Raw genomic sequence first — 14,495 nt, forward strand, 5'->3', positions numbered from 1 at the left:
TGTTTACGTACTTTAAAAGAGGGATAGTGACTCTTCTTTATACATTCAGATTTGAGAGGTTTGAAGGACATGTAATGTGAAGACGTTGGCCTTCCCTCCGTCTCACATACAAACTGAAAGCTCGAGAACTTGTCCTCTCATTGAGAATGAAGGTGAAGTCTGAATTTCCTCATGATTCAAAACTAAATTCTTGTAAGAGCCTCGAGTGCTTTAGTGCGCTGAGAAAAATTAGAAGTTTAAACAACGTAAGTGAGGACACGATGTGTTGAACTGGTCATTAAGCCGCAGCACTAAATTCTGGCCGACGCTCAGTCACTTCCCTTTCTGTTAATGTTCTGTTGTTGCTCATTAAATAAACATATGCGTCTGTAAATATAATCTCTGTACAGCGTGGGTCTGCTGAAGCCGCACCAGTCTCTGCCGGTTTCCATTTGTCACTCTGTTTTCTCCTCGCGTCGCTGTTGCCTCAGTTGTGTTTGATTTAGTCTCGCTGTTGACCCCCTTTCATTGTTGCTGCTTTCAGTTTATTCTGCCTCTCGTCCGCGCGAACACACAAATAGAAGTTTTATTTCATTGCCGTGTGTTTATCACCACTTTGATTATTTAATTTGCCATTCAGCGAGTAAGTTGAATGACTTTCCGCTCATGAAAGCACAAGGACACGACCACAATATTCTGACCGCACTCAAAATAATGACTTCTGCGTGATTCAGAAAAGTTATTTGAATTCATTATGGCACTAAATGTCCTCAACTATCTAAAATGCAGCTTCCTTTCATTTATATAAATTCGATCAAAGCGTTGGCCTGTGTGTGATATTGAATAATAAAGAGTGTGGGAGAGCGGAGAGAAAATGAAAACGTCTGATCTTGGCTTTGTTAACGCAGACGCAGCTGGAGTTTTGCTGTAACACTAAGAACGGCATTGAATGACTACGTTATACAGTATATGATGAAAACACCTGAGAACGGGGCCAGAATGTCACTTCAGGGACGAATTTGTTAACGTGTATGTTTTTTAAAAACTATCTCTGAATCCGTTTACACCCTAATGTTAACCAGATTTTGTTTTGAATTAGATTTGACTAAGAACAGAAGAAACACGTCAACTCCACACACAAAGGCCCACATTTGAAACAGCTTTAGTTGACAAAGTGTAGATATTAATTTTCATGTTTTGGGGGCGAGAATAAATTTAAACCAGTGCCCTTTTTTGTGACGCAACAAAGCTAACCACGATGCTAACGTATGGCCCTGAAAAACCCAACAGACAAAGAAGAAAACAAATGCAGCTACGGTGAAGCTGTAATACTCAGTTTTCTCACCTCTAAACTCATAAATATCTTATATCATAAATATCTTGAGAGCTGCTTCCTGTGTTTACTTGCTAATGGCTACTAGCTGTCGCTAACTCTTCTTCCACAGGAGGCAACTGTGGCTCAGTGGTGGAGCTTTTTTATTCTTTTACTGAACGACAAATTGTATTTAATCTTTCACTTGGAAAGTCAGGGTTTGAGTCCACATCCTGTTGCATACCTGTTGAAGGCTTTTAGAGGTTTAGGTTTGTAAAATGGAGATAATTTCAGTACAGAAAGTAGCCGTTGGCGCTCAAAACAGTCGCTAGAAGTTAAAGCATTTTACTTGACGTGAGGAAAAACACCCTAAATATGTTTAGATGAACTTTCTCCTGTCGATTCTTGCCTCTTTTTTGTTTGTTTCCTCCTTTATCCCGGCATTGCATTGATTTATTTTAGGTTGTGCGAGTCATTTGCAGTCTGGACGCGGAGGACTGGTCCACCTGGTCTCCAAAAGTCTCCAATAACACCAGAAAAAGTCGCTATACTTGTCGCTAGTCGCTTTTTTTTGTACTCGCTAAATATACTGACAAAGTCGCTGCACTGCAACATTTAGTGGTGAAGTTTCACGTTGCAGCTGTATAGGTCTTTTGTAGATGAATGATAAATGATAACAGTTAAAGGCAACAAAAAAAAGTATTATTATTTTATCTTCAATTTCACCTAAATTTTACACACTGGGCCTTTAATCTCAAATTGCCACTGGCATGTCTGACGGATGCGTGATAGAAAATGTGCTGCTGTATTAATGTGTGAGTGAACGCTATTAAAAAAGCAGTGTAAAGCTCTTTGAGAGATTACAGACCATTTACCGATCGATACTTTCTTGACGTGTTGACACCTGAACTATCATGTGGTCAATCTGAATGACATTTTAATACAGATGTAAATGGATTATTGATCACTTTAAATCCATTTTCTTTTTTTGACTTGCAGCTTTGTGATTGATTAATTCATCATACATGAATATGTGTGTACGTGCAGCTGTCACTCTTTTGACAGGAAACAGAAGCTATTACACCCAGAGCTGTACAGTAAAGCTAGTTTTTTTTTGTTTTTTTTTTCTTGCTGGTTAGATCATCCAAAACGTCTTATGTCTTATAGTAGGCATTGCCCTATAGAGCGTCCATCCAGTGTGTCTCCGTGGAAATGATTCACACACTCTCTCACATACACCCACACACAGGTAATGAGGTGGGAACCCAAACGCACACATGCACTCGTTATCATGGCAAAAACAAAACTAAAATAAGAAAAACAACGCTCCTCCCAGTGCCGTCGCGGAACAGCAGGAGCTTTAAAGCAACATAGAGAATTCAAGACGGAACACAATCAAAAGAATGTACAAAAAGGCACATTTGACCCCAGTGCTCCTGTACTGTGAGATTCAAGTGTAAATGAGCGTCTGTAGCGTGGCTGTTGTGGCTCTTCATCATCACAGAGACAACGTTCCCTCTGAGCGCTCCGTTCTGGCTGCTCACACATGTTTTAGCTCAGGAACTAATGCTCAGACGATAATGATAATTAGCTCGAAAGTGTCCTCGCTGACGGGCCTTGCCAGGCCAGGAGTCAACATGGTCCCAAGTGTCATCGACTGTCCTTCGAGAGGCAGCAAGTCTCTTTACAAGCTGTCCTGCGGTTAATACCCAAGTGCTGATCCAAAACCCTACATTTATCTTCACAACCCCACCCACACCTGAGCTGCAGAGCACAGGGTGGGGAGGGTGTTTTTTTTTTTTTGTCGGTCGGGGGTTGAACGTGTTAATCGTCCCCTCCTCCGTACAGGTCGGCTAGCTTCCGGAACCGAGGCCCCCAGTCGCCGAGGTAGTCGTAGTCCTGGTCTCCGTAGCTGGAGGCGGAGTGCAGGGAACTGAGGGAACCGGCGGTGGAGCCACTGCCTTCATAGTCGAACACCAGCAGGGAGTCGTACGGGGGAGCAGTGGGGTCGTTGTCGGCCGCCTTCAGGCCCTGAAACGATAAAGAACGTAGACAATGGAAGGTGAGCAAACACTGTGGTGTTTTCATTTGAGAGACCACCTCTTTCCAGATGATAAGGTTACATCACAGGACGCAGATTCACTTTTAGGCATTTATTGGATTTGTTTCAGAGAGTTCTAATGATGAGAAACAACAAGAGCAAGGGTTTCTGTTATACTAAACTGAAACAGGTGGCAGCAGAGCTTTTGGTTCACAGCTGCTGGTCTTGTTGCCTAACTGCATCTTTGTTTTCAAAGATTTGTCCAGAAGGAAACACGGCGAGTCCAGAATGCTCGGATGCAAAGTCGCTTGAAAACATGGCGACGGTCAAACTAAAGCTTATAAAAGCTCAAATTGTGGCTCAGTCGCTATGTATGAGAATTTCTCCTGACGATTAATAATGAGTACGAAAAAAGTTAGTTTGAAGTTGGATATGTTGAATAAATCCACTCCTCCACATGCAGCAAATGAAAAACACTTAATTACACATCAATTCATTGATTTGCTTTTCTCCCGTGGGGATGAGCCAATTAATCGGCTGTTTTGTTTGTTTTTCCCCACGCTTCAAACTATTGCTATTATATTAGCCTTTAAAAATGAGTTGACCTCAAATTTAAACACGCACAGATGATTTGGAAGTCCCTTCACGAACCCCTGCGATGGAAACGTGAGAAAAACAAGATGACTGGAAAATAACATTTCTCATTTTAACCATATTTCTCTTCCATTACGATAGATTCATGATTAGATAGTGACAAGGCGCGGCGCTACATGGTTGGTGCTCACTTATCAGTCACTGCTGAGGCAGAGGAGTAATATTACGAATAAAGAAACCTTACAAACGAGTGTGTGTGTGTGTGTGTGTGTGTGTGTGCTGGCAGATAGAAAACCTGAGGAAGTGCATAAGATTGCGTTAGTAAATGTCCAACCCACGGAGCATTATACGACACGTATGCTAAGAAGAGCCGTCAGCTCTCACCTCATTAAAATGGACGCCGCATCACCGCTGCTCCAGAGATTTAGCAGCAACCCACGCACTCAGGCTGAAGTAAGAGGCGAGAGTTGTAGGTTGAGGAGGTTACAAGACTCTAGAGCCAGACTGCAGTATTGCAGTGAAAGTAATAATGTGAAAATAATGTTTCTATGGAAACTGTATCGTAAATATGCTCCATAGAGTGCAAGTAGTTCCTCCCCATTACAGCCAAATGCTTTCAAATTAAAGGAACTAATGTCGGGTTGATGGCTGATCTCAGCTCCGCTCCATCACTGCGACCCCTGCATGACCCAGCTTGTGTTTCCTCCTTGTTACTCCTGGTTCACAACTGTGCGTTGTCACAAATGACATGAAGAAGAAGAGGAAGAGGAGAGAAAGTGCTGTCAGTTCGAACTGCTGAGACACTGGGTTCACCTGTGGTTGTACGGTGGGATTACAGAATCCCTGCAAACATTTCATCAACCCAGCGGCTGAAGGCAGGTCTGTGGCACAATGTCTCCCACGACACCGGCTCAAATGATGAATCTACAGTAAACAAAACAATTCAGCGGCTTTGTTGGAGCCGTTGTTGTGTCGCAGCCACGGAGCCGTGCTTTCATACAAAGGCATGAAATCGAAATCGAAAATGAACTAAAGTCAGTTTGCAAACAGCTCCACTTCTCAGCATGCTTTGGTTTTCAGGCAGTTTTTGTGTTTTGTGAAACGTTAAAAAAACGACTTTGCAGACATCAACATGTTTGTTGCGGTGATGCTACTGCTCTCACGGTGCCTTGAGACTGAAGTAAAACACACTAATCTGTTACTAACATTACAATTATTAGTATTATTTGAAATTTGTTAAAAAACTATGTTCAGATTACCAGGCTGAAGTGACTAATAGCTGATTTTTTAAGGGATTGATGTAGGTCAGATATGCATTAGCTCTGTAGCACTTCAGTATTATGCTCCTAAATCACATAAATACCCGATATGTGACCACGTCAGATGAGTGAAAATGTTCATATCTGAATCAATGTGCCAGTGCAGGCGTGTGAAACTAAAATTATAATGCAATTTCAAAGTAAAAGTGTTTTTTTTTTTAAATAATCACACATTTTAGATGCAAAATGAACTTATTTATTTCTAGATGAATTAACAATGTGGACAACTGTAATTAAAACACCAAATTGAATGTCTTATCATTTCTATTACACAAATGTGTTGAAAGGAAAGAGGAGGTTGTGGTCCATGTTTTCATGATAACAAGATATTAAGTGGTGTGCCACCTGTGGCCCGCGGGCCGCCAGTTTGACACCTCTTTGCTAGAAAAACATAGGTGTTAGCCCTTTGACAAAGTGCCACCGTCCCGGTGTAAACCTGGTTCCTAACAGTAGATCTCACAGCCACACGTTTTTAAATATAAATAATTATTGAATTTTATTGAACTCATGATATGTTAAAAAAAAAAAGTTAATGAGATAATCAGGGTCGGTATATATATATATATATATATATATATATATATATACATGTATATGTATATATATATCCGAATCCGACCCTGTATATGTATGTGTATATATATAGATAGTGTTTGTTACGCCATAAAAGGCTCAACCTCAGTATCTGTCGTATTAAGGGCGTCTCTGTGATGTGTTTACTGAAGAAAGGTCGGCGTCAGGTCAGGAGTCGGACGTGCTCACACGACGTCACTGCAGCGGCTGTAATCCCTTAACATCGCAAAACTTCCCTCTTTAACGTTTGGCGGAATTTTAATGAGCCGACTCCCACATTATGTTTTTACCTCTTATTTTTTGACTCTTCTCAACATTTGAAAGGAGGAAAACTCTTCATAGATAAGTGAGATTCATCAAATGTCAACGTGCTTATCATAAATCAGCCTCTGCTTTTGCAATCCCCAGCTTATCCAACACAAGAATGTGTGTGTGTGTGTTCCAGGTATTACCCATGTTGTGGGGACCTAAATCTGTTTACGCCAGTGGCCAGTAACTGGTGGCCCATGGGCCAAAACTGGCCCGCCAGCATCAGTATCAGAGCCCGGCAGATGATTTAACAAATTTGATTTTAAATGATTTGCTTATCTTCACAAAACAATAGAAATTTCATAAAAACACTGCTGTTGTCATGGAGACGGCCATGTTTGGGCGAGTAAATGTCCGTCAAATAACTACTTGCCCGTGTTAGGCTGAAAGAATAAGCTGCACAGTAAATATTGACAGCACAAGGACGTGTCTCGCACACATTTGTCTTTGCAACAAAGCTGCTGATTAAAGACACAACGTCCACATTATTGAGGCAACAAATAAGGCAACAAATGTGGGTTTTTGAAGACTTTTTAAGGCGACTCTTGTCTGATGAAGATACAACGTTTTGGCCCAAATATTCAATCAACCACATTCACTCGATGATCCCTGGTTGATATAATGTCACATTATAGGGACAAAGACAAGTCCTCACCATGAAATTATTACAATTTAAGGTAACAAAAGGTTGCATTGTTCAGATTAGGCCAGTAGTCAGAGTTAGAGTCACTCCTCCAAAACCTGGACCTAGTGAGACAGAACCTCTGGTTAGAAGATGTTTGGAGCTAGGATTTGAATTGTGGTTCGGTTAATGTTAGTTATGGTGAAGGGTGAACGCAGTGTCCTAGGAAGAATAGCTGTGCAAACCTGCTTGTGTGTCTGTGTGTGTGTGTGGAGATGGACAGTAGGGAGTGCGCGGAGAGTTAAGAGGAAAGGAGGGATTATGGTGGAATGGACAAGAGGGGAGGATTTGGGTCACGTCTGACAGATGCCGCCTCTATCTCTAGGAAGAGAGATTCAGCAGATTACCCAGCGCAAGCCTTTACTTAAACACACCTCCCACACATACATGTTTCATGTCCACATTTGTCATGAGCTCGCTCACGCTGTGCACGAGTTCACCATCAGAAAAAAAAAAAGAAGAAATCGTGCCCCCTGTCTAACAGTCCGGAACACGGGCGTGATTCTGCTCGGAAGTGTTGAGATGAGAGCGGTAAATCTGATAAGCCGTGTGAACATTTTATGGGCCACGTCTGACTGAAGACGTTCTTGCTACTTCGACACTCGGTGGGAGGAGAGAATTAACGCCGAGAGGGAGAGGCAGGGGCGAGAAGCAGCGGCTTGTCATGTCTGCCGGATTAAGCTGTCTAGATCGGCTTGCAATGTCTGATAGCTCCTGCTCATTATTCAGAGCTGTGCTTGGCAGATGTCTTTATACGCATCCCAAACAAAAAGGCACACACACACACACAGGATATTGGGAGCAGGTAGCGCACGGGGAGCAACACGCATTGACAGCAATTATTTGTCACGCACGACATGACACGATGTCACTTATCGGCACTGTTGACAGAAGATTTCAGTCTCATTAAATCTGTCTGTTCATCCAGGGGAGAGTGAATACGGCTTCCAGGAGGGAGGAGCAAGCAGACGCTGAACAAGAATAAGACGTCTTCAGACACACACTGTTCACCTCTGAGACAAAAGACGGACTCGTCTGCATCGGCTACATTTAAGGCAGAGCTCAGGTCGTTTAAGGTGCTTCTGCAGAGTCGCTGTGTGTCACATACAGAAGACGCAGTTCAATATGCCGCCTGTCTGGAGAGGGAGACGGGAGAAATGGAACACGATTTACTGCTCTGAAACACTGGGGGATGCAGAAAACACACACACACACACACGTATAGACATACGTCTTAGTGGGGACCAAAGCAGCTGAACACCAGCTTTTCTTTGCAGCTTATTGACGTAAACGCTCCCTTATCCAACGTCCTCTTCAAAAAACCTTTTTGGATACATTTTAAACAACATACTGTACATAAACACAGTGCGGCTCTCTGTCTCCCTCTGAGTCTATCAGTGGTACTGCAGCCTCACAGCAGGAGTCGGCTCTTCTTTCCAACTTCATTTCCTCATCTTTAGGAATTTAATTTCAAAATAAACTGGTAGAGCTTATGTGTGTGTTTTTTCGGGACAAAGACATCTCAGCTGCCTCAGTTAGTGTCGGAGCAGGTGTAGTAACTCACAAGTGAACAGCTAAACTGCAGCTAAAGCTCGATTGGGGTTTTTCTATCATTACAGTGTTTAATTAAGGAGTTATGTTAACTATTGCTCTGGAGTGTCATCGTTATTTGCCATATTTCAGACACTAAATCCACAGTTGTAATTCTTTTCACACGCTCTCAGACTCTTTTCTAACATCTGCAACACGTGAAGTGGAGAAACTCTACATTTGCTTTGCAAGCACTTTAACTGTGGGGGAATATGTCGAGAAAACACTGTGCCAAAGAACAGGGTTGTGTGTGTGTGTGTGTGACAGCACAGTCTTTTTCTTTCCCTCACTTGCTCCCGATTAGGGGCTGCCACAGTGGATATATCCGCATTTTTGATCTGGCATGGATTTTACGTCAACACTCTCTATTTATCCGCGCTTTGGGACGGGCACCAAGGGCACACTAGTGCATTACAGTGGCTGGATCGTTGTTTGCGCTGTCCTTGTTCAAATCAAAACAATGCAGAAATCGTCTCCCTCTCCAAACAGGCAGCGCTGTCCACTGCGTGTAACACACTGACTCTGCACAAGTGCCTCATACACACCCCTACTTGAAAACAACACATCCTTTTAACACCTGTCATCCACACTTTACGTGCCCTAAAACGGAGACACTGCTCGAAAACTGCTGGAGCTGCATTTCAGTGCGGACAGGCAGAAACAAAGACCTTTTAAAAAGTGATGGTGCAGTAACTTGCGTTTGCTTCCTAGTTGTTTATCAGCTGTGAGTGAACCAAAAGCAGTGAGTGAAAAACACACTCATGTCAATAACAGCTGCAGCTCACGGAGGTGACGACCGCGTTAGTCACGCGGATGAAGCCTACATTTAGAAACTTTGTGAAACGCCACCAGCATTTTTAGTTTGTACACTTTAGAGTGAACTCTGGAAATAATCACCCTGTCACGCACATTATCCTCCTGATTGAGTGTTACCAGTCATGGTCCAACTATCTGCAGGGACTGCAAAGCACTGCCACACTTACGTTTAGAAAAGCCATTCCACCGCATTGTCTGTCAAAGCAAATAATCCCGACAAATGTCAGCTTCTTTGCATATATTAAGAAAATGGAGCAGTTTCCAAGGCTTTCAGGAGGTGTGAATGTTCTGCAGCCAGTCTGTGAGATTACTTAAACTCAATGGTTTTACCGCTAATTAGTTATCCAAGCTGTGGCCACGTCTGAGGCCAGCTAATCCTGACCATTAGCAAAGCTCATTAAGAACTACCCCGGCACTGTTGTCTGTGTTTATGTGCCTGCTACTCTCTCTCTGAGGTTGTCTGACAGCAAACACCGCGCATACTCATCCATTTTACATCAGTGATACTGATAATCTTTTATACCGGGGCATGGTACAACTGAGCGTAGACCTGAAGAACATTTTCAAGTTGCATCCTCTTCGTGATGGTGCCAATGTAAGCTTCCCTGTTTAAATATAGGTTCTGCATTCTGTTTTAAGTAGCAGTCTTCAAAGTCTCTGAAAGTTACATTGGATGGGTTTCCATACTGGCAGCTCTGCTGTGAGCTATGAGCAGCAGCTGTTTGAAGAAGCGTCTGAACTTCAACATCCCTAAATCCTGTAAGATGATGAGGTAAACTGCTCACATCCTGCTCACGTCTTTGATGCTTTAAACCAAAGTGTTCAGAAAAGCAAAAAGATCTAACATTGGCGAATCTTTTTCTGGAGACAGTGCTCGCACACTGCCCTCAAACACATCCTGTTTCACTCATGTTGATTCATCGCTTCCTGTGTGCCGAGAAGTTCGTGTCCTTCACCAGAAATGAATCTCTGTACGCTCGTCCCTTGCAGATTTAGACACAAGCGCTGACAATGAACAGAAACATGATGTAGTAGGAGTTTAAGTTGCTTAAAGTAAACACGTGAATTCCTTGAGTCTGGTGTGCGTGTGCTGTCATACCTCATGGATGAAGTCTCCGATGTCCCCTGGGTGCGGTGCAGCAGAGCGGACTGGGTACTGGTGGTCATGATGGAGGGGCCTCTCATCCAGACGTCTGATCCCCACTTTGACACACTCTGGCTCCAGGGCATCGGGCTGCTGCAGCTGACTCAGATCATAGTCCTAAAGACACAAAAGCACACATTCACACGGGGCTTTTACAGTAACATCAATTCAGATCTATGATTGGACACCCAGGAAACACTGCTAACCACGGAATTCACATAATACGTGTACAATGATGTCATCATCACAAAGACCAGCAAAGTCTGTACCCAACTGGAAGGCCTGGACAAGGGACACACTATTGAAATCCAAAATCCTTTGCCACCTTCCACTCAAGTGATGAGAAACCACACTGGCAAAGCAAGAGTGAAACAACAACAGCAAGGCTAAGGTGATCCGCAACATCACATGCGAGCAACCAAAAAAACGACTGCCCAAACAATGTGATGAACTTTAACACACTTTATATTAGATTGGATCTCCTCAATAAAACCTCAGCAGAAGACCTGCCAGTGTCCACGGCAGACGTGAGATGAATTCTGTTGAAACTGCAGATAATTCATCCAACAATGGGTTCTAAAAACAGATGTTATTACTGATGTTTCAGAGCGATCAGTGTCACGATTGCCATCTGACCATTCTCTCTGTACCAATCCAGTCTGCAGGGTCTGGTCTCAACAACAATTTATCTGGGGCTTCCACCTCCGTTCTGATGAAGAGCTTTGAGAAGCAAGTTCTCCAGCATCTCAACGACAAGACTCGCTGATGGCAGTTACATCAGTGCAAGCAAAAGTGCTATATTTTGAAGAACTGTATGAGGGATGCAACATTTCCAAGCAGCAAGAACCAAACTGTTGCAATTTCTACAAAATTGCATTCAGAACCAAGTGAGGATGACATTTCCACCGTCCTCCACTGTTTTGACACCCAGGCCCAGTTGTATGACTCCACTAATCAACAGGTTTTCAAGGACTGCGTGGTTTAGACCATTGAACTTATTCCATTCATATCTGAATTCCTGAGTCCAAGAGGAACATTCCTGCCAAATTTGAAAAAAATAAAATTCTCTCAAGGCAATTTTTTATCACAACCAACCAACACAACAAAAAAGATGTGTGAGGTCACTCTAACCTCAACATTCGATGACTGAGTTCATTGTTAAGTCTTTGAAAGAGATTCTTGCGATATCATGTTCACAACATTTGAATGGATGAACGGACAATCCAAAGGCAGGCATCAAAGTAGAAACATTGAGGCGGAGCTGGTGATCAATCTCAGGGTCAGAGGGAAACTGTATCTAATATGTCCAACCTGGGAAAAAAACTTGACTTCTGATCTTGATCACTGAATGTTGTCCTTTCAAATCTGAAATGTTCATGTAGAACATTTCTGCCAAATTTGAAAAGAAACTCTTGAAGCAGTTTTCTGAAAAGTGCTGACACACCAAAAAAAAAGTTTTGTTTGACTGACACATTCAAGCTGTTGAAAGGATCCTTAAGGAATTCTTGAGATATCATGTTCATACAATTTGGATGAATGGACAATATCTCCAACCTGGGAAAGGATATTAAGAAATGACTCAACTTCTGATCTTGACAAATGAATGTTGTCCATCAAATCTAAGCCGTTCATCCATGAGTCTGTGGAACATTTGTGCCAAATTTGAAAAGAAACCCTTATCAAAAGACACCAAAAAAGGTTTTGGTGAGGTCACACCAATCTCAAAAATGACCAAGACTGATTAATTTAATTTATTAATAAGTTGTTGGAAGGTTTCCCTCAAGAGTTTCTTGAGATATCATGTTTATAAAATTTGGATGTATGGATTGTTGTCACATGTCTAACTTGGGAAAGAATACAAAGAAATGACAAATGACTTGACTTCTGATCTTGACCGTTGAATGTTGTCCATCCAAATCCAAGCAGTTCATCCATGAGTCCATGTGGAACATTTCTGCCAAATCTGAAAAGGAAATAATCTGAGGTTTCCCTCAGGAGGTTCTTGACAACATGTCCAACCTGGGAACGAATACTCTGAAATAACTGTATAATTTAGGAGGCTAAATTCTCACGCTACATTCTCCTTCTTCTTATTCAGCCATCAGATGAATTTAAACTGGAAACATCTCAAAGTGGCGCTTTAATGTGCGCAGGGCCAGGACAGGAAGTGTCTGCAGTGTGTCATTAAAACAGAATGTCATCAAGAATTTACTGAGCAAATGTGAACCAGCAGCCAGTTCACCCTGCTGCCGTCTGACAAGTGATACAGAAATATCCACTGCTGTACCACCGCACTCCATGCCGTTCATTTGTTTTACAATTTCACTCATTCATTAGTGAGAAGCATATAGTTACACTGGTAAATACTACAATGTTGTTTTGTATTATGATAACTGAAGTGAAGCGTGACTCTAGGAGGCAAATAAACACCTCAGGGCAACTTCAGTAATCACTCCAGTGACAAAAGCAATCATTGGTTTTATATATTTACTGCATTACATGTATGATTTTGTCTTATTAAAGGTGCTAATTTTGAGACTCGTCGTCACGAAGCTGTAAATCATAACACACCGAGACATGGACACAGCGTTCTGAGACACAAATCCAGTTTCAAACACAGAGATAATCTGCTTTAAATTAAAGTCTGAGGCGGAGAATTAATCGCCAGCTTGAACTCCGCGACGTGACAGGCAGGTTTATTAACGTTTGCTAATAATGTATTCTATCTAATGTCAGGTGCGCCGCGTGTCACTGGCTGTGAAATACTGAAATACAAAAAGCGGCGGCGCTCATAATGAACTTCGTTGATTGATGAAAGCACTGGTCTTTATCAGGACACGGAACAATTCACTTTAAGTAAATAGAACCGTCGCCATCCCTGTGCTTACTCTCTGTATTGAACAGTTGATGTAGTGAGAATTTCAATGAATCATACGAGCTAACGGAGATCTGATGCAACCAATGTTCCCTGCAGCCTCTGTCCTGGGGGGGGGGAGTCAAGCCGACGCTTAAGCTATCTAATTAGCATCAGCGCCGAGAAAGACTGTGTCTCACCTTTACTTCCACAAACATCAGCAGAGAGGAAGTGAGTGTCACGGCCTCCGATTAGTTCATGTTGACTGGTACTGAGTCACTTCAGTTACCATTCAGCAACCATTCTCATGCTCTCTGGTCTCCATGGAAATGAACTAAAGCAGGACCGCTTTCAGCACAATCGCAGCATGCTGTGGACTGACCTTGGACTTTGTTCACAATAATGGGCAAACCAATAGAACTGTCTCCACTGAAGAGCAGCTAAGAGCCCTGCAATAACCAGGCAGCCAAAAAGGAAATGATGTGTCTTTCTTGTATTTAGAATTCCCAGAAGAGACATTTTGTCTGTCCTCACGTACATAAGGTTTCTGTTTAGTGAAAGAGCATTTGTGCACATTACTGCGTATTAATCATGCGTATGCTTCACAAGCTTTTAGTTTTTGGATTATTTGAGCGCTGATGTTTCCCATTAGCAGGTAATTAGTTGTCATTTCGCTGATTAAGTCAATTTAACCCTGTGCCGCATTACCACACATACCGTATGTCATACTATTTCATGACGTATATATAAAATACTGAATATACTGTATCTAGAAACAGATACCCAATGCTTGTGCTCATTAAAATGATGTTATACAGTGCACTGGTGTTGTGACAATTCATACTTTTTAATTATGAACTAGTTCACATTCATTTGTTAAGTGTTTGAAACTTTTTTCTTTGGCAAACCAATAACGTCATCATTTTGACCATTTTAAATGTAATAAAGGCAGTGAGGCAATAACTTGCCAATAATGTAATCATGTTTTTCATTTTGCCAACAATGTCATAAGTTATGACTAAAAAAATCCTTTGAAAATGCAATAACTGCAGCCGAAAACTGCATGTCTTTTTTTTGTTTTGCAGTTTCTGTGCAGAAGGGAGAGTGGATCCATCGTATTCATCACATTCAGTCATTCATTCATCAAGGATACGTACTATGCAGCACTCTCTCTCCTTAATTATGGTTGTAAGAGCTAATTTGAGAATGACTATTCTGAGCAGAAAACAGAAAAAAATAAAGAAATATGCATATATTATTACATTATTGGATTTGTCTTCTA

General features: G+C 42.0%; 1 protein-coding gene across 1 annotated transcript in view; it reads right to left on the reverse strand.

Moving 5' to 3' along the window:
* Positions 1–3,107: 3,107 nt before the first annotated feature.
* The window catches only part of LOC122780684 (cadherin-2-like), a 96,693-nt gene continuing 85,305 nt past the window's right edge, over positions 3,108–14,495 (reverse strand). The window contains 2 exon segments of the mRNA XM_044043833.1: positions 3,108–3,322; positions 10,315–10,476. Coding sequence (XP_043899768.1) covers positions 3,116–3,322; positions 10,315–10,476 — 369 coding nt within the window. The 3' untranslated portion in view covers positions 3,108–3,115.

The sequence above is a fragment of the Solea senegalensis genome, linkage group LG14 (assembly GCF_019176455.1).
Source record: "Solea senegalensis isolate Sse05_10M linkage group LG14, IFAPA_SoseM_1, whole genome shotgun sequence".
Classification (NCBI taxonomy): domain Eukaryota; kingdom Metazoa; phylum Chordata; class Actinopteri; order Pleuronectiformes; family Soleidae; genus Solea; species Solea senegalensis.